The 20,388-nt window shown below is 45.3% G+C and overlaps 1 protein-coding gene across 2 annotated transcripts; it reads left to right on the forward strand.

Annotated features, from left to right (window-relative positions):
- Nucleotide 1: 1 nt before the first annotated feature.
- Nucleotides 2–19,682, forward strand: WSB2 (WD repeat and SOCS box containing 2). 2 transcript variants are annotated; one of them, XM_069557974.1, is made up of 9 exons: nt 2–202; nt 6,188–6,356; nt 12,445–12,689; nt 12,837–12,968; nt 15,692–15,792; nt 16,925–17,097; nt 17,801–17,911; nt 18,025–18,132; nt 18,724–19,682. In XM_069557974.1, exons 1-9 carry the CDS (start codon nt 190–192, stop codon nt 18,884–18,886), a joined length of 1,215 nt encoding a protein of 404 aa, XP_069414075.1. In that variant the 5' UTR covers nt 2–189; the 3' UTR covers nt 18,887–19,682. The 2 variants fall into 2 exon arrangements, with proteins under 2 accessions (XP_069414075.1, XP_069414074.1); XM_069557973.1 differs by lacking the exon at nt 2–202 and having other exon boundaries at nt 6,154–6,356.
- Nucleotides 19,683–20,388: the final 706 nt, after the last annotated feature.

Here is a 20,388-nt window from a genome sequence, read left to right on the forward strand (position 1 = left end):
CGCCGCCATGTGACGGGAAGCAGCTGATGGCCTCTCCGGGTGGCGGCGGGCGCGGCGGCGGCGGCGGCGGCGGCGGCGGCGGCGGGGCAGGGGCCGGGGCGGGGGCGGGCTGCGTGGGGGCGGCATGAGGGCCGGCGGCCCGGGGGGCTGAGGCGCCCGCCGCCTGCCGCGAGGCCGCGCGCGTCCTCCATGGAGGCCGGAGGTGAGTGGGGCCGCGGCGCGCGTTCCCCGCCGGCGGGGCAGGGCCCGTTCCCCTGGGGGCGGGGGGTGCAGGCTCGCCCGGGAACGGTCCGCGGGGGTGGGGTGGCATGGGCCACCGGGCCTGGGACGTCCGCGTCGGCGGCCGGCGAGGTGTACGCCCGGCGCCGAGCTTTGTTTCACTTTCGCTGTCAACGGCCCCCACCCCGTCTCCAACGTCTCCCGGCCGGACCCGGGGACTACGGGCCTCTGTGCAGCGGGGATCCCCACCCCCGGGACAGTGGGAGGGGGCGCCTGGGGCCAGACGCCACCGCCCGGTTGGGACGCCAGGCCCTCGGAGGTGTGGGTGTTTTGATTCCCGAGAGGGGGTGGGTGCCCAGGTGTCAGGTGACGCACTCGAGGTCTGGGTGGGAGTCCGCTCTGCCCCACAGAAGCTGTGTGATCGTGGACGAGCCATTTAACACAAGTCTCTTTTGTATCTGCAAAATGGGCTAATAATAGTATCTGCCTTAGCGGGCGGTTGGGAGCTTTTCAAACTTGCCTGCGCATGAAAATCGGGTCTGGAATTCCATTTGAAAACCCATATTGCGAGCCTGGTGACATAGATGGGGGGACAAGTTAGAATACACCGATGAGTGAGGTACTTGCCTTTATCCTTGTTAACAGCTGTATCAGAAAACGGTGTAGAAGTCAGAGAATATTGGAAGCACTTGGAGGGGTCAGCCCAAATGAACATAAGCCTCAGTGGGAATGGTGTGCTTGTGCTAAGGCCAAACCTCAAGGCGCGTGCTTCAGAATCTTTCCAACCACTTTGCCTCTAAACCCCGCTAATATAGAAACTTGGGGTGGGCTTGTGGTTTATTCTGGGAGTCCCAACTCTTGAATATACTCCCTTGCTTAAAGGCAGTTTCCTTAGGGGAAATTTCTCTGAAGAGGTCAAGGCCTGGGCTCAGAATTTGTTCCAGAACCTCTTTGTATTCTTCCAGTGAAGTGCAAGCTTCATTCTGGTCTGGAAGATTATGATGGTGGGTGTTTTTATGTTTCCCTGACTCCTTGGATGGAATAGGGATTACTGGTGGGTGGGTGGGTTGAAATCAGGGGATTCCCCCAGGGTGGTGTAACTTTTTAATTTGGGAAATGACATTTCTTTGTTTGCTGGAGTCAGGCTATTCAATACCAGGTGTAGAGGTAGCTCTCTCTACTTTCCCATCTAGATAAGGGCTTTCTTTTCAGTGAGTGTGTTACCCATAGAACTCTTATTAAATGGCCTCTATTGTTTGCCTGAAATCTTACGTGAATCTTTTTCTAGCTTCCGCTGTCATTTCCATTGACTCCTTTTAGTTTCTATCTGACAGTGATCTGGAGCTAGTCTCCCTTTTTAGCAGGAATCTGTTTCTAGTTCTGGATTTTTCCTAATGATTGATGACTGTGTTTTGGGGTGTGGGCTGAGCTACTGAGAGCTGCCAAGCTACTGTTTTAAAAAAAGGTCAGTTTTATGTTCTTTTGAAACTGAATAAAGGCCTTTGTGATGGGATTACAATGGGCAACAGTAGATATCTTCAGAGCAGTGGTTAGAATGCATTTATACGTTGAAATATTCATTGAGTATCTACTGTATGTCAGGCACTCTAGGCCGGCGCTGGCTAAGAGAACTATAACGTCAAGCCACATAAGCAATTTGAAATATTTTAGTAGCAGTGTTAAAAAAAAAAAGTGAAACAGGTGGATTTAACCTTAAAATTAAATGTTTGTCAATCTATCTCAACATATAATCATGATAAATTATTGAATTTAAATTTTTGTTTTTGTACTGAGTCTTCAAAATAAAGCATGTATTGTGTAGCTAACAACCCATCTTAATTGGGACTTGCCATATTTCAGAAGGTTAGTAACCACATAGGACAGTACAGCCTGATAGCAATGAACAGTTTGAAGTGAGGGTGGGGAAGAGAGAAACTACAGTCACCTAAAAACAAGCAATCAAGAGAAGATGGGTGAGTGACGCTTAAAAGGAAAATTCAGTGCAGTGAACGCAAGTCACTGGGCCACTTTGGGTAGTGAGGCCAGGAAGGTCCCTCGGACCTTGACGCCAGCACTGAGGCCTAATCTGGACAAGGATCTGGGGCCAGCCAGGCAGAGTTTTCTAGGATGATGGAATGGCTAATGTAAAGATTCTAAGGCAGGATAAATCATAAAGCTTCCTGCCAGCTAGAGTCCTTCATAGCTTCCGTCTCTGTGTACAGGCAAATCTCCTCCCACAGAAGAGGCCCATGGTACGTATCTTTCCACTCCGCCTGATTATCCAAACACATCCCAATGTTTAATTAAAACACTCGGATCCATAGGCCTTTTCACCAAGAAGGTCCAGGGCAGGTACAATCCCAGATGAAGCTGGATCCTCTTGCCTCTGGGTTTTTTGTTTTGTTGTTGTTTTTTTTTTAAGTTCTGCACTAATTATGGCTTTCTCTTCCAGCTGCCAAGTTTAGTTTGGGCCCAGACTCCCTTTCAGAATCTTCATAGTTCCTTCATTTTTTTTCCTCCTTATTTTAGTCTTTGAATTCTCGAGCCTGAGATAGCAAGAGATTAAATCCCCAAATGACAAAAATAGAGTGTGAAATCTGGATATGGCTTATGTTTAAGAAGCATTTCATGTTAAATTTTTGGCAAAGGCATCATAACAGTCTAAGGGACTTCATTTCATGTATATTATAGAGAGATACCATGTATATTTAGTCCACAAATATTTACTGATGGCCTGCTCTCTGCCAGGAACTCTGCTAGGCACTGGAGATAAACATACAAGGTCCCGACTCTGTGGCATTGCTGTCTTAGTTGGAAGGTGACAGTTAACGATCACAATGGTGTTTGTGCTGTAAATAAAATAAAGTGAGAAGTTATGAAGAACCTTGACTTGAGATCAGAGAAGGGCTCTCTAAGGAGCCTCTCTTAGGGCTCTCTCTCGTCACATATTCTAAGGTGAAGAGAATAGCTGGTGCAAAGGCCCTGAGGTTGGAACTAATTGAGCACCACCAAGGGGTGAGAAAAGGTCTGTGTGCAGGACTTCTAGGGTAGGGTGAGGTTTTTATTATGAGGTGGATCGAAACTGACCACTGAGAGGTGAGGAGAATGGGTGGTGGGGGCCAGAGAGGGGGCTAGGAGAGCAGTCGGAAGCTGCTTAGAGACAATGTTGTCTAGATGAGCTAATGCTGATGAGATGGTGTTACATAGTTGAGAATAAACAGCCATGAGGTGGAGGGAAGTTAGGTGTGCCAAGTCTTTTGGGAGCAGGTTCGATAGAACTTGTTCATGGGTCTGGATTGGGAGGTCAAGAAAAGAGAGAAGTCGGGGATGACCCCTTTTCGTATTGTGTGGAGCCTGCATGGCGTTGAAAGAATGGATGACATACATATCCTGGAGGAAGCGAACCAAGTGTGGCTCTTACCAAGATGGAATAAAGTCAGGTGATAAAAATGTACCTCCAGGTCAATGTCGTTTAATATTTGACTACTCCCGGTTTCTCAGCCTCAACACCATTCCATTGACGTTTTAAGCAAAATAATTTTTTTCTTGTGGGAGTCGAGGGTGGTCGTCCTGTGTGCTGTAAGATGTTTAGCAGAGTCCCTGGCCTCCACCCATTAGATACTAGGAGCACCACCTCCCAGAGGAGGCAGTGGCAACCCACTCCGGTCAGTACTCTTGCCTGGAAAATCCCATCGACAGAGGAGCCTGGTAGGCTGCAGTCCATGGGGTCGCTAAGAGTTGGACAAGAAAATTTTCTTGACTGAGCAACTTCATTTTCACTTTTCACTTTCATGCATTTGAGAAGGAAATGGCAACCACTCCAGTGTTCTTGCCTGGAGAATCCCAGGGACGGGGGAGCCTGGTGGGCTGCCATCTATGGGGTCACACAGGGTCAGACACAACTGAAGCAAGTTAGCAGCAGCAGCACCATCACCACCCCCAGTCGGGACAACCAAAATATTTTCAGATACTGCTACATGTCCCCAAGGGACAGAAGTGCCCCCAACTGAGAACTGGATTACATGAAGGAGGCGTTGACAGGGTAGGGGCTTGTTACCTTAAGATACCTAGAAATAATAAAGAAAACACTACAGGATTGCTGCTTAACATTGAGTCTTGTTTTCGATTTGAAATATAATGTCCTACCATGCAAATATTCACATCCAGAGGAGTATGCTTGATTACACAAGTAATTGTATAAGTTAAAGGGTCACATATACAAAAATACAAATTTCTAGGAGGAATTACCTAGGCCTGTACAAATGCCAATTTAGACAGACCTAATATTTCAAAACCTAGATTTCCACATAGAACCTCAGGAAATGAATATTCTCTTTACAAAGGAAACTTTAAAATTTTTCTTTAAATAGCAAAGCCACAAAGTCTTGATATAATTTATTAAAATTCTATTTAAAGAGAATTTTCAGCAAAGTATATCCATGTAAATAAGATGTACCCCTGTATTTTCTTATAATGCATACATCAGGAAATATTATATATATGCACACATAAAAATATTATATACATATTTGCATGTTTACCATCTGATTCATTGACTCTAAGAGATCATGGATTATATTGCCGTTATGTATCACTGAAAAAATACTGCCTGTTAAACTATGAGAAGTCATCACTTGACGCATCCTGATTTTAACAAGGTCAAACTATGAGAAGACATATAGAGATATGTCCTAAAATACACAAAACAGGAGCTGTTAAATTAGTATCTATCTGGTAACAGCTATAAACGGGTCAGTCTCAACTGCTAAGTGGAACATACTCATCAGACAGTGACCTCATTCAGGATGGAAGCCAGTTTTTATATTCATATGTATCGCAATCAAAGGATCAGTTCTCAAGGCCTTGAACTTACGGACGTTGTCAGCCATTGAGAATCTTCTGTCAGAGGATAGAGTTGAATTAGGGACTGCCCTTTAAGTTGTTGAAGAAGCACCAGTCCAGCCCCTACCCTTCACCCTAAGAAATAAGGATTGAATTGGCTTGGTGTTTGAAGGAGGCTGTATAAATTCCGAGCTGGAGATGCAGTTGGGGCAGAGGGAATTGATAACTACAGAAGAGCAGTGAAATAAACAGGGTAGGACTTACTTCCGCTTTGATAGTGTGAAATCTGGGTACGCTTCTCAGTTGCTAATCTTGGTGGGATTCTCATAAGCAGAATATGAGTCCAGGTGTGAACTCGAATGAGCTGCTTGGGGCATGACAGGGAGACGTGTGTGGCCGGCATGTGGCATGGACTGGAAAGGGGAGGCTGGGGCCAGTGGGGTGAGGAGGAAGGTTGCCTTTAGTGGTAGGCAAGTGGGTGCCTTGGAATGTATTTGAAAGAAATGTTGTGATGTAATGTGTGTTTCAGCTTTAGCAGGGTCCCTAGGGGCAGGAAAAAAAATGAATCTTGTAAAAAAAATCTGGGCAAGATGGGATGAAGATTTCAGCCAGAACAGAGAGGAGATGGAAGGAGGAGGGTAGATCAAGAGGTGGTGCGCAGGGCCAGTGTTAGCCTTGGTGATGGGAGGGATGCTGGCAAGTGAGGGGAAGTCTGTGAGTTTCAAATACTTCTTTCGGGGAGAGAACTTAAGTACATCTGAAAGCCTCCTGATCAGTACCTTCTAGCTCGATCCTTCCCTGGCATGCCTCCTTTCTTCCTCTTTGGGCTTTCATGGGAAAACAAGGCCCCCCCTTCGCTGGGTTCACCCTGACAAAGGTTACTCTGAGTCACGGTTAACCAGCAGTGCCAGAACTGAGTAACCCCACTGGAATTTGGCCTGTGGCTACTGTTATTGCCCCGGGTCATTTAAATGACAACTCCCTCTCGGAATCCAGACTGTCACTTTTTGCCAGGGGATGACCTCTGCTTTCCTGTGTCTGAGTCAGCAAGGTGCTGGGGGGCTGGGCTCTGCCCTCTCCGGTGAGGCGAGGGTGCCTTCTTGAAGTATGCTGTCTCCTGCCCCAGAGGAGCCGCTGCTGCTGGCCGAACTCAAGCCCGGGCGCCCCCACCAGTTTGATTGGAAGTCGAGCTGTGAAACGTGGAGCGTTGCCTTCTCCCCAGATGGTTCCTGGTTCGCCTGGTCTCAAGGACACTGCATTGTGAAGCTGATCCCCTGGCCTCTGGAGGAGCAGTTGTAAGTTCTTTCACACCCAAAGGAATGAAGATGTCCTGGGAACTTTCCCAAATGACTTCCTGCCCAAGAGCAGGAGAGGGAAGGTGGCCGAACAGTTCAGAAATTGATCATCGGGGTTTCCAGGGTCCTTCATCCTGTACCTGTGAAACCTCATTCTGTTGATAGCCCCAAGTGTTTTTTTTTAACAGCTTTATTGAGGTATAATTTACATACTATACAATTTTCCCATTTAAAGTGTACAGTTAAGTGACTTCAGTATATTTACAGAGTTGTGCATCCATCATCATGACCAATCTTAGAACGTTTTTGTCACCCCCAAAAGAAACCCATCATTCTTTAATACCTTTCTCCTCTCCAGCCCTGACCAGCTTCTAATCTGCTTTCTGTCTTTAAAGATTTGCCTATTCTAGGCATTTCATATGAATCGAATCATACATTATGTCATCTTCTGACTGGCTTCTTTCACTTAGGTACTATTTTCATGATTATCTGTGTTTTAGCATGGTCCATGACTTAATTTCCCAAATGATATTCCTTTTTATGGAGACATAACATTTTGTTTTATAAGTTTATCAGCTGGTGAGCATTTAGGTTGTTTTCACTTTCTGTCTATAAAAAATAACGCTTCTGCGAACACTTCCACACTGGTTCTTGTGTGGATATGTTTTCGTATCTTGTGTGGATGTATGTTTTCATATACGTTTAACCATTTGAGGGCGTGTCAGGCTGTTTTCCGGAGTGGTTGCACCATTTTATAATCCCAGCAGCAGTGTTGGAGATTCCCAGACTTTCCACAACCTCACCAACACTTGCAGGATAGCCATCGGAGTGGGTGTGAAGTGGCATCTCATTGTGGCTTTTATTTGCATTTCCCTATTGACTGCTGATGTTGTGCCTCCCGGCCCCCCGCCCCCTCTCCCCACACCATGTGCTTACTGGCCCTTTGCCTATCTTTTTGGGAGAAATGTCTATTCAGATCCTTGGGCCATTTTAAAATTGGCTAGTTGCATTTTTTGTTATCAACCAAGTTGTTTCTGATATTAACTAGCTTTTCTTTATCTGCGCTGGACAAGTCTCAGTGTTTGAAGGCTGTGAGCTCCCAGTCAGATGGGAGCATCTGCATTTTTTTCATTTGTCCCAGGGCAACTCTATGTCTGTATTTATTGATTCAGCCAGCATTTTTTGCACTTCTCCCTTGCCTGACCAGGAGCCAAGGGCTGAGAATTCTGAAATATATTAAACATAGCCCCTGCTCTTGAAGGTCTCATTTGTTTTGCTTTAAGCATTTTATAAGTAGCTTATTAAAGTTTTTCATAAGTCCGGTCTGAAGCTTGTTGCCGTGATAATAGGTAATGATGATGCAATTTTGCTGAGATGAGTACTTTGCATGCTGCAGGGGTTGAGGAGTGTACATTTGTGCATTTTCTGGAAGGAAGGCGCCATTTCAATGACCTTAAAACTGCTTTTCCTGCAATCAAAAAAATCTCAGAAATGAGGTCATCTATTTATTTGTTTTTTAAAAAAATTTTATTGGCATATAGTTATCTACAATGTTGTATTATTTTCTGCTGTTCAGCAAAGTGAATCAGTTATACATACACATTTATCCTCTCTTTTTTAGATTTATTTCCCATATAGGTTATTATGGAATATTGAGTAGAGTTCTCTGTGCTGTATAGTTGGTCCTTATTCATTATCTATTTTATATATAGTAATGTGTATTTGTCAGTCCCAGTCTCCTAATTTATCCCTCCCCTTTTTTCCCGTAACCATAACATTATTTTCTACATGTGCTACTCTGTTTCTGTTTTGTAAAATAAGTACATTTGTAGCTTTTTTTTTAGATTCTCCATATAAGTGCTATACTGTGTTATTTGTTTTTCTCTAACTTACTTCACTCAGTAGGACAGCCTCTAGGTTCCCCCATGTTGCTGTAAATGGGAGGTCATGTATTACATACACTGCTTTTCAACATGAAATTAATCATATGATAGTTAAAAATCAGAAATAGCTTAAAAACTGGGAACAAGAACGGTTAAGGAGAAATTATGGCATTGCCCCCTGATATTTTTGCAGCCATCAAAGATTGCAGTGTAGGCTTTTTTCTTAAATGTTTATTTACAGTTGCGTTTGGTCTTCATTGCTGTGCAAACTTTTCGCTGGCTGTGGCGAGCAGGGGCTCCTCTGTAGCTGTGGTTCAAGGGCTCCTCGTTACTGTGGCTTTTCCTGTTGCAGAGCACAGGCTCTCGGTTGCTTTGGCTTCAGTAGTTGCCACACGGTGGGCTCAGTAGTCGCAGTGCCTGGGCTCTAGAGCACAGGCTCAATAGTTGCTCCACAGCATGTGGGATCTTACTGGATCAGGAATCATACCCGTGTCTCCTACACTGGCAGGGGGACTTTCTACCACTGAGCCACCAGGGAAGCCCTGGGGTTTTTTTTTTAAATCACATTTTTCAGTTCCTTCTATACTCGTTTAATGAAAATGTTAAGATCATTCATTATTTATTAATCCCCCAGTCTAAATGCAAGGGATTCAGCTTCGTATCCAGACTTGGGTATGACGTAGATTTAGTCTGAAAAATATTTTTTAAAAAAGCATGAAGTGGAAAATCTGTTATTTCCTTGAAAATCACTTCTGTATTCAAATATATATATATATATTCAGTTCAGTTCAGTTGCTCAGTCGTGTCCAACTCTTTGTGACCCCATGAATCGCAGCACGCCAGGCCTCCCTGTCCATCACCATCTCCCGGAGTTCACTCAGACTCACGTCCATCGAGTCCGTGATGCCATCCAGCCATGTCATCCTCTGTCGTCCCCTTCTCCTCCTGCCCCCAATCCCTCCAAGCATCAGAGTCTTTTCCAATGAGTCAGATCTTTGCATGAGGTGGCCAAAGTACTGGAGCTTCAGCTTTAGCATCATTCCTTCCAAAGAAATCCCAGGGTTGATCTCCTAGACGTAATATGTCTTTCCCATATTAATTAAGGAAAATAGAAATTTGAGCATTAACCCTTTTTGTGCATCTTTTGTTTAATATAATGAAGGGAACATGTTTAGCATGTTAAATGGCATATTACTTATTTTAGGGAAAAACCATATATTTTGAAGAGTAATAACTTGAGGAAATATTTACAGTACAAGGCTTACTCAGAAAAGCAAGCTATGAAACTCTGTGCAGTACGATCCCAAATTTGTTTTTGAAAAACATGTATATACATAAATAAAAATTCATGGTACAGTGTTTACTGTGGTTAAAGTGGTGTTCAGTTCAGTCGCTCAGTCATGTCTGACTCTTTGCGACCCCATGGACTGTAGCACACCAGGCTTCCCTGTCCTTCACCATCTCCCGGAGTTTGCTCAAACTCGTATCCGTCAAGTCAGTGATGCCATCCAACTATCTCATCCTCTGTTGTCCTCTTCTCCCACCTTCAATCCTTCCCAGCATCAAGGTCTTTTCCAGTGAGTCAGTTCTTTATATCAGGTGGCCAAGGTGTTGGAGTTTTAGCTTCAGCATCAGTCTTTGTTGGATCTCCTTGCAATCCAAGGGACTCTCAAGAGTCTTCTCCAACACCACAATTCAAAAGCATCAATTCTCAGTGCTCAGCTTTCTTTATAATCCAACCCTCACATTCATACATGACTACTAGAAAAACCATAGCTTTGACTAGATGGATCTTTGTCATTAGGATCTGGGTAATTTTTATAATTTTCTCGTCTCCAAAATTTCCCCATTTTCCACTATTATTTTTATAGTTTGAAATAATTGTTATTTTAAAAATTCTTTAAAAGAGAAAATCTGAGTCCTTTATATTCTTGTTAGGATTGTTACACACAAGAAATGATACAGTGCTTTCAAGATTGAGCAAATAATTGATATTAATGAAATAATGTACTACTTTTAGAAATAACATTTTCAGACACTTTAATTTTGATGAATTTAAGTTCTAATGACTCTACCTTGGCCCCGAGCTACCCCCTACCTTCCATGTGGCTCACCCTTTGAATTCATTGCAGACTCTGAAGTCCAAGGCATTTGCTGGACACTAGGCTAGGACACCCAAGACTTGGCTCTGATTCTGCCTCTGATTTTGTGGCCCTGGGAAAGTTATCTCTATCCCACGTATGGAGATTTTAAAATCTTGTTCCAGAAAAAAAACCTATGATGTTAAAATGAATTGAAATATAAATGTGCCTTAATTCCTTTGGACTAAAGTAGCTACAGATGTATCTCTTAATTCAAATACAGAAGTTAGGATTTTATAAAAGAAATAAAAGGTAACTTTGGAGGTTCCAAGCTGTCCTGCAGAGCTGTCGCATGGCCAGCTTGGGCTCCCAAGTCAGAGCAGGTCTTTGACGTGCATGTGTAGGCCTGTCTGGGGCCACGTGTGCACCGGGCAGCCTTCACTGAAAAGACGTTCACTGTCGTATTCAGGTGTTCTGTCAGAATGACAAATTTTCAGAGCACATTTGGCCATTTAGACCAGGAGTCAGCAAACTTTTTCTTTAAAGGCCCAGATAGTAAATATTTTGGCTTTGGGGCATATGTCTCCATCAGGACAAGTCAGCTCTGCTGCTAGAAGGTCTAAGCGACCCTTGACGACATGCAGGCAAACAAGCAGACTTCGTGTGCAAAACAGACTGCTGACCTGGGCACTCCCTGCCAGCCTCTGCTATGGAATAATAGAGTTTCCAGAGCTGAAAGAACCTACACTGGCCTCAGTCTCTTGCTGCCAGTTTTGTAGGTGAACTTGGTTAAAATCTTTAATATATTTCAACCACGTGATTGACAAAAGCGTGATTTACCTAATTTTGGGGGAACAAATGTAATACAGAAAGAGGTTCAGCTGCATGTACGTCGACTATAGGATTTTTCATGGAAATGAGTTGCAGCTTTATCATCACCGTTCCTTCAGCTTGATAAACCCGAGAGTGTGATCAGAGTCAGGTAGAAAAGCAGGACTGAGTACTTGCACTGACAAAGTATACCACAGGCCAGAAACTGCGTTTGCAGGCTGAACTGCAGGGCAGTTTAATTGCTTGTTCCTTTGAGAGGTATGTGCGGCAGAGTGTGGGCAGGGCCCTGTTTCTTAGGGACAGAGTCTTATTTAGCTTGTCTAGGCCTGTGTTTCAGCATAAGTAGAAGGTAAAAGGCAAGGCTTGCGCTACAAGATCTTTGAGGTCAGTGTACCTCTGAACAGCTCTGAGTTGTTTCCTTGATGCCCTGCTGGTTGGTTCCTGGGCTGGAAGAGTCATCAGAAAAGAAATGAAAGAGCCTCACTCATGGATCAGAGCAAAGTGAGGGAAGGTGGAAATCATGTGTACTAAGCAAACTGTTGGCCAGAAAGGGGTTTACTTTCTGCTCTTAGGGTGCTTTCTAAGCCAGAGATAGAGGAGTGTTATGAGGCAGAAGAGTAGCAAATGTGTAATCAGGCTCTAAGTTCTGTCCTAGTTCCAGACCTACAGCATGCTTTCTTTCTCATGAGGAACACTGAATGTCTCTCTCCTTCCATGCACCAAAACCTGGGAGAACTTTCTAAAGAAGAGAATGACTCCCTGGAGCATCTGTGATCTAGTTCTCTCCCACAAGGCAGGTCACGCCACTGCAGGGCTGTCAGAAGTGGAATGAGCCACGGCCAATGAAGTCCCTGTTACAAGCATTCTAAAAAGAAACAGGAAGAAAAGTCATGCTGCTGCTGCTGCTAAGTCACTTCAGTCGTGTCCGACTCTGTGTGACCCCATAGATGGCAGTCCACCAGGCTCCCCTGTCCCTGGGATTCTCCAGGCAAGAACACTGGAGTGGGTTGCTATTTCCTTCTCCAATGCATGAAAGTGAAAAGTTAAAGTGAAGTAGCTCAGTTGTGTCCGACTCTCAGCGACCCCATGGACTGCAGCCCACCAGGCTCCTCCACCCATGGGATTTTCCAGGCAAGAGTACTGGAGTGCGTTGCCGTTGGCCTTCTCCGAAAGTCATGCTAGAATTCACCAAAGTTGTTTCTAGGACTTCAAAGGCTTAGATGGCCCAGAGTGAAAGGTTGGTTGACTTGGTGGCAGTTTCAGATTCATTAAGAACTCTTCTGCTTTCCCTAGCATCCCTAAAGGGTTTGAAGCCAAAAGTCGAAGCAGCAAAAATGAGACAAAAGGGCGAGGCAGCCCAAAGGAGAAGACACTGGACTGTGGGCAGATTGTCTGGGGCTTGGCCTTCAGCCCATGGCCTTCTCCACCCAGCAAGAAACTCTGGGCTCGCCACCATCCGCAGGTGCCAGACGTCTCTTGCCTGATCCTTGCTACTGGGCTCAACGATGGGCAGATCAAGATTTGGGAGGTACAGACAGGTAGGTCATTTCTGGCTGGGATCAAGGCCCCTAGGGCTCGCTTGCGCATTCTGATCAGGGACGGCCTGTTGACTGAGGGGTGTGGCCGTGACCCGAGGACCAGGGCTTCGTCTCCCCCTGACTTAGTGCCCCACTCTCTCACTCTAGGGCTCCTGCTTTTGAATCTTTCCGGCCATCAGGATGTCGTGAGAGATCTCAGCTTCACACCCAGTGGCAGTTTGATTTTGGTTTCTGCATCTCGGGATAAGACTCTTCGCATTTGGGACCTGAATAAACATGGTATGGAGGTGAAGGGATGACTTGGAAGCTGCCATATACTCTTTATTTGCCCCTCTCTCTGCTTGACCAGTGTCATTTTATCCAGAACAGTGTTTCTTAACCTTTTTTCCATTAGTGCCTCCTAAGGAGACTTTTTAGACATACTTTTCCTAGTCACCACCCCCACCCCCCGACTACCTGGGAGATTTTCATACCAGAGATACAGAGATACACTGTGTCTCTTCAAGTGCTGAATGCTTATCTATGCTTTGTACATAAAAAAGGTAAGATTTTTCTGACCATCAAGAACCAGTTTTCATCCCTGATGAAAATACATGGTATAGCATAGCTTTTCTCAGCTCTGGCGCTCTTGCACTTTGGGCTAGATAATTCTTTCTTGTGGGCCAACCTGTGGGTTTTTGATTGTGGAGCAGTATACTTCTCGTACCCATGAGATGCCAGTAGCACCTTCTCCAGTGGTAACAACCAAAAATGTCTCCAGACATTGCCTGGTTTCCACATGGAGGGCCACAGTCTCCCTCGGTTGAGAACCAGTGATTGAGAAGAAATCATCCATGTTGGGTACTTCCTTTTATTTTTTATTTTTTATTTTTTTTAATTTTTAGTTTTTTATTTTTTAAATTTTAAAATCTTTAATTCTTACATGCATTCCCAAACATGGGTACTTCCTTTTAGAATCTAGGTTAGAAGAATTCTCTCAGGCTAGGGGTGGGGCGGAGCAGGGTGTTCAGTTTTCCTTTAAGCAGAACAGTATCCAGGAGTGGCCTGATGAATTCCATTCATCTCTGGTGTTGATCCTTAGCTGGAATGGTGACACAGGGAAGAGGAATTTATTTCCAGGATGTTTCTCCCTCATGTGGGCAGGGACATGGGTGTGGAGGGAGGTGGCAGAAAGAGGAAGTGGCGTCGTGACTGTTCCAGCTCCAGCTTACCTGTCCCTTTCCTCTCAGAAACAAGCCTGCTAGCTTGTCAGACAACTAAGGAGGTGCTTGTGGTGGCCTTACCTGGAGGCATCTCATCACCCAGAGAGTTCTGGAGCCTTTTCTGCCTGTTGCTGTGGAGCTTGTAGTTGCGTGGTCCGAGATGGGCCTGCAGACTGGGAGGACTGCTCAGAGGCAACACCATTTGTAATGTGTGTCCGCAGGCAGCTTGCCACCAGCAAGGAGGGGAAGGGACCAAGAGGGGACCGAGAGTGGACAGAATGGCCTTGGCCAACTACTAGAGCCTTTCAAGGAGAGAAGGGCTAGAGTTGTGTCCCTAGGTACCAGGCCCTGCCTTGCTACCCTGCCTTGATATAGTCACTCACACCTACCCGGGGGCAGGTGCACTTCTGACAACTAAAGAAACCATGACCGACTTAAAAAAATTTATTTCCAATATATACTCACACATACACATAACTCATAAATGCATATATATGACCATAGACATTCCCCGCCTTTGTTGGGGTTTCTCCCCCTAAGCAGTCCCGCCTCCCCTCAACTGTATTCCTCCATAGCTCCCCCTGTAGTGCTGTCACCTGTGCTGAGAGCCTTCCATGCTTCCTTCCTGCTTTTCCCTATACTTACATAATCTATTCAGACACTCACGTTTGCATTTATGGATTTGGGGTCATTGTCTCACAAAAATGGAATCTCGTTTTTTACATTTTTTTTGCTTCTTGCTCTTTTTTTTTTAATTAAACACTCCATAGAAAATCTAGTTCCTTAATTTCATGTGACTTAACAGGTGAAATGCTACCCTTTATCCATCGATTCCTCTGTTGATGGGCATTTGATTTTTTCCCAAAATGGAGACCTGGAGAGATGAAATGAGTGTCCCAGCATAATGCACTGAGTAGGCAGTGGAGCCAGGGTTCAAGCCCAAGTTTGCCTGCCTCAGAGCACGTGGCCCTAATGACCCTGCACCACTGCCCATCCATTCATCCTGGCGAGGTGTGGAGAGTGGGGTCCTGTGACTGGGGGATACCATTACAGAGCATGAATGACAGAGAATTGAAGGTCTCAAATTTGAGAGGATGCTTCAGAGTAATCCAGGTGGTTGGAGGACCTGAAAAGAATAGTCTGCTATAAAAGGAATGTGTCCAATCTAATCTGTGGCCAGCCCTTATCCCATTGACCTTGTGGATTTTGGTGAAGCCGTTGGTAATGATTTCCCTTGGGCACTGTAATGTCACGTTAATAGGTTTCAGGCATTTAAATGACAAGTCTTGTCATATGTCTCTGCATTAAAAAAGGAGCCCAAATCTAGAAAGATGGTACTGATAAAACCTATTTGCAGGGCAGCAGTGGATATGTAGACAGAGAACAGACTTGTGAACACAGTGGGGGAGGAGAGGACGGGATGAATGGACAGAGTAACATGGAAACAGATACACTACCATATGTAGAAGAGATAGCCAGTGGAAATTTTCTGTATGACTCAGGGAGCTCAAACCTATGCTCTGTGACAATCCAGAGTGGGTGGGATGGGGTGGGAGGGAGATTCAAGAGGGAGGGGATGTATATATACCTATGGCAGATTTATGTTGATGTATGGCAGAAACCAACACAATATTATAAAGCAACTGTCTTCCAAATAAAAATAAAAATGGGGGAGTGTGGGCTCAGCTGCTGGAGAACCGCTGGATATAGCAGGTAGGGGGGCCACCACCGCTAGTTTTTGGGCTTCCTGCTTTGTGGTTCTGGAGGTTGGCTAACTGTGTGCTCCCCCTTCTCTCCCAGGTAAACAGATCCAGGTGTTATCGGGCCACCTGCAGTGGGTTTACTGCTGCTCCATCTCACCAGACTGCAGCATGCTATGTTCCGCGGCCGGAGAAAAATCGGTGAGTCTCAAACTAGGGGTGCCCTTTGCTGTGTTGTTTCAGTTCCATGAGACGTGGAGACTTGTGTGTGAGAGGGTAAGCGAGCCAGTGTCCTTGAAACTCGCCTGCAGATCCACCCCAGCGGGAGCCACGCTGCCCGCTGAGGCCCCTCCTGCACGCCTGCCTTCTGATTTGCACTGTGACACGGACCCGCTCCATCACTGGAGGGCCGTTTGCCTTCACAAGATGGGAAAGTGGTGCTTTTAAAATGTCTTTCCCCCTCAGAGTCTAAGATTTTAAAAGTTGCAACCCACACTTGGATCCATATTTCCTTCGAACCATCTAATCTGAATCCATCTGATTAGGATTTCCATTTCAAATCATAAAACATAGAGAACCTTCTTGAACTTTGTCCTGAAATCCTATCTATTATAGGAAAAGTACTGGAAACCCAGGAACAGTTTGGAAACCATTTGAGTTTTGTATCTGCATTGGGCTGTTGGTTGCTATGACTGACTTGGGAAAGTTAGAGAGTCCACTATTTGGTATGGCCCAAGAGGTTAATCATTGATTTGAGGTTTGGAACTAGGTGAAAACGAGAGTTTTCTTAAAGGAAAGAAAAAAATTATTCTTTTAATGATTCTGAGAAGTTTCAAGTTAATGAGCTGGGTCAAACCTACAGCTCTGGGGCAGATTTCTGTGGTCCTGTAAACCAAAGGGGAGGGGGTTGTCAGATGGCTCTGTTGGGTACCCTGGAATTCACCTCTGACCCGTTTTTGGTTTTAAGTGAAAGGGCAAGAGAACCACTGGCTTAGGTCTTCAGCATGCATTGCCCTACTTGCTAAGAGAGCTCAGAAGCAGAACCCAGATCCCTCCCCTGAGCCATGTTGGCGGCCATCTTCCTGAGGTCAGTCAATTGATCTCCCTTAAAGTAAGCGTCTTGAGCATGTCCCTTGCTTATGCACCTCAAGAATTCAGACCTGTCACTTTATTTAAGCTCAAATGACACACTCTGGAAGAAACGTAGAAGAGCGGGTAGAGAGCTTGGCTTCCCCTGGCTGTAGAGCCGGGAGAGGCAGGGCTGTACCTTCCCCTCACTCGTCGTGTCCTGAGTGCTGTCTCCACCCTGACCAGGCACCTGCTCTTCCCATAGGTCTTTCTGTGGAGCATGCGTTCCTACACGTTAATCCGGAAGCTAGAGGGCCACCAGAGCAGCGTGGTGTCTTGTGACTTCTCCCCTGACTCTGCCTTGCTCGTCACGGCTTCTTATGATACCAATGTGATCATGTGGGACCCCTACACCGGCGAGCGGCTGCGATCACTCCAGTAAGGACCGCTCCCCTGCTTCAGCTTCCTGGTGGGGTGAGCGATGAGAAACCTGTCTTGGTGCCAGATGCAGTGTGGTCCTGCCTGTTCTAAGGCACTGGTGTGCAGCAGTGTTTGTCAGTGGCATTCTCAAATGAGCCCCCAGTGCCTTCAAGTCTCCTGTGATCAGAGGCTCACTGTATTGCTTGGATTCAGCATTACGAAACCTCACAGTGACTCTCTCTTTCCATTTACTAATAACTGTAGTAACAGGTTCAGAATGATCCTCTTATCGAAACTGTTATTTCCAAAGTGAGTTTTCATGTTCTCACCAACTTGGTCTCCTTTCCCCCTTTGTCTCTGTTGTTTTCTGAAGCAAATAATAGGTAGTCCTATAATTATCATCTATCTTAGCCTAAAAAAGACTTTCAGTTTGTACTGGGGCATTAAAGTGAGGGCTGACCTACTTTGCATAAGGAAATTAGCACAGGGAGTGTTGGTAACTCTTCAGCCCTCTCCATGAGACACTGGAGCTATGAAATGCACTTGTTTCCAGGTGTCTTTTACCCAGTCTGCAAATCCCCAGGTTTTCCACATAGGGTCTAAGACATGTCTGGAACCTCTTCGTGGCTGCGGCAGTTTGGCCTCCTGCCTGGGGACGAACACTGAAGGGTGCAGGGTGCCCGAAACTCCAGGCCCACCTACTGTCCTGTGTCCTCCTCAGCCACACCCAGCTCAACCCCCCCATGGATGACAGCGACGTCCACATCAGCTCCCTGAGATCTGTGTGCTTCTCCCCTGAAGGCTTGTACCTCGCCACAGTGGCAGATGACAGGTAATGAAGAGAAACCTCTTTATGCAGCCTCAGAGCCAAGTGCTTGAAAGGACTTGTACCATCACCTTCAGGGTCTGACCTCAGGCCTACTGACGCGTCCCATTCTCCTCCAGGCTCCTCAGGATCTGGGCCCTGGAACTGAAGACTCCGATTGCGTTTGCTCCTATGACCAATGGTCTTTGCTGCACATTTTTTCCACATGGTGGAGTTATTGCCACAGGGTATGTATCTGTTAGTTGAACAGATGGGTGGCGATTTCTGCTGAGTATTCCATGCAGCTTTTTAAGGAAAGAAAGCATCTAGAATTTTCTTGCTCATGAGGATGGCTTTAAGGAAATCTGAGACTACATAAAATTCTAATATTCACTTCTGCCAGTGTAGTTTATCATTCACTTTTAATATTTAACCTAAATGTAATGAAAGATCTACAATTCATGCTACCAAACAGGCCAAGTCTGCAAGGAAACAGAAATTAAGATGATGCAGAATTTATATGGAAACCATTTTGGGCAGAGACCACCTTACAGGGAACATCTATAATTCAGTAAGTGGTACTCTGCCCCATTACATTTGAAGCCATAGTATGATTTATAAAGGCCTGCACTCCCAGAGATAGCACTTTGGACTCAAAGGTGTCTAGAGTTCTCGTAATGCTTTCAGCAGCCTTAATTATTCAGCACCACAGCCTTTACATGTATTTCCAAGGTCCAGGTTGCATTTCACTCTCTGCAGTCTCCTGCAAGTCAGTAGAAATGTTAATAACTATCACAGTGAAAAGACATTTCCTAGGTCTGTCTTTTGTTTCATTTCAGGACAAGGGATGGCCACGTCCAGTTCTGGACGGCTCCTCGGGTCCTGTCATCACTGAAGCACTTATGCCGGAAAGCCCTTCGAAGTTTCCTCACGACATACCAAGTACTAGCACTGCCAATCCCCAAGAAAATGAAAGAGTTCCTCACGTACAGGACTTTCTAACCCAGTCTCCATAGTCTTACTTGTTTTCTTTGTAGCAGGATAAATCTTCCTGACAAAGGAGTAGGTGGAATAATGGGCCAAACATCTGACCTTGGGTTGAAATACAATTTCTGTTTGGGAAGCTATGAACAGAATGTAGCAAAGCCAGATTCCAGTGGACCTGCCGGGGTCTCTTCCCCAGGACACACGAGTGTCAGTCTTAGAAGAGGAACAGAATGATGGAGCCTGAGCTTTACCTTCAGTCCACTTATGCACAGCAGTGCTGGGCCCTCTGGTTATTTTGATTCCAAGTGCAGTTAAGTTGTTTTACTGAGAGGAGCGCCTGGGCCTCACGCCTCTGTGGCAGCCGGAAAGTTCCCACTCCCTTGATTGGAGTGTGGCTTCTGCTAAGTGTCTTGTCACTGATCCAGATGCAGAAGAGGCCTTGGTGAAGTTCTGTCCTGCTGGTCAGAGCAGCTTTGATGTGAGTGAGCAAGGGCTTTCCTTCCCCCTGTTTCTCTCTGGCCGGCAGGACAGGTGTCATCGAGATCAGCTCAAGTCCAGGTGACTCAAGAGGCCGTGCTCCTGATAGACAGTAGATTTGGTTTTTTTAAAAAAAATAATGGTGTGCATGTGCTGGAGGCAACAGATTTGTGTCAGGTTACAAAGAACGTATTCAACTGCATGACTGTTCCAGTGGCTACTGAGTTATCTGTCAGTTGTTTGCCAGTTAGCATATTTATATTTCCTCAACAGATGTTAAGGTACAGCTGTGTTTTTCTCAATGGTATCTAAAAACCATAGTACTCAATTCCAACAGTTGTGAAGATGTCTCTTCTTAATTGTGTGAAGAATTGGTGTCATTTCAGCTGATTTTCTTCTGTACGAGATCTGACTTGACTGCTTCAACTCATTGGACTCATCAGCCAGTCTCAACTCTGCCCCTAAACACAACTAGCTCCTTAAAAGTACTGTTCTCCTTCAGTGGTGTATAGTTATCTAATCAAGCCACCTCATTCAAACAAAATCTGCCTTTGGAAAATTTAATATATTTTAAATTATTTTAAAAGAAATGCAACATCTTATCCTTTGGCTTTCTTACTAGGTACTTTGTGGAGGCCTGTGTATTATGAAAAAAACATGTTGGAAAGGTAGAGGAGCCTCTCCTCTGTTGCCTTTGTTGCTGAAAGGAAAACATTTGTTTTCAAGATGAGAGGCTTTCATTGAAGGAAAAAAGGTAGAACGCTTTTGGCTCGCCGTTTCATTTTTTCCATTAAGGAAAACAAAAAAATCACCTTTTAAAACAAGTAAGTACAAGGCAGCTGGGAATAGATTGGGCAACATTTAGATTTCATGTTCATCTTGAAATATCAAACGGTGTAGTCTGAGAGGCCCTGGGCAGCTTCCTTGAGACAATCTCCCACCCCCACCCCTAGGCCATTAGCTTCAGACGAGGCCCACATGAGTGATGGGTGTAACCAACTTCTCCCTTTTGACGGTATAAGAATTAGACACCTTTATAA

The sequence above is a fragment of the Ovis canadensis genome, chromosome 17 (assembly GCF_042477335.2).
Source record: "Ovis canadensis isolate MfBH-ARS-UI-01 breed Bighorn chromosome 17, ARS-UI_OviCan_v2, whole genome shotgun sequence".
Taxonomy (NCBI): Eukaryota; Metazoa; Chordata; class Mammalia; order Artiodactyla; family Bovidae; genus Ovis; species Ovis canadensis.

What these genes read in the sequence shown, in the direction of transcription:
- WSB2 (XM_069557973.1), top strand. Translation starts at nt 6,169, where the DNA reads ATGCTGTCTCCTGCCCCAGAGGAGCCGCTGCTGCTGGCCGAACTCAAG. An exon ending in GATTTGGGAGGTACAGACAG is followed by an intron (nt 12,690 to 12,836) that starts GTAGGTCATTTC and finishes CTCTCACTCTAG; the next exon opens with GGCTCCTGCTTTTGAATCTT. An exon ending in GCCACAGTGGCAGATGACAG is followed by an intron (nt 17,912 to 18,024) that starts GTAATGAAGAGA and finishes ATTCTCCTCCAG; the next exon opens with GCTCCTCAGGATCTGGGCCC.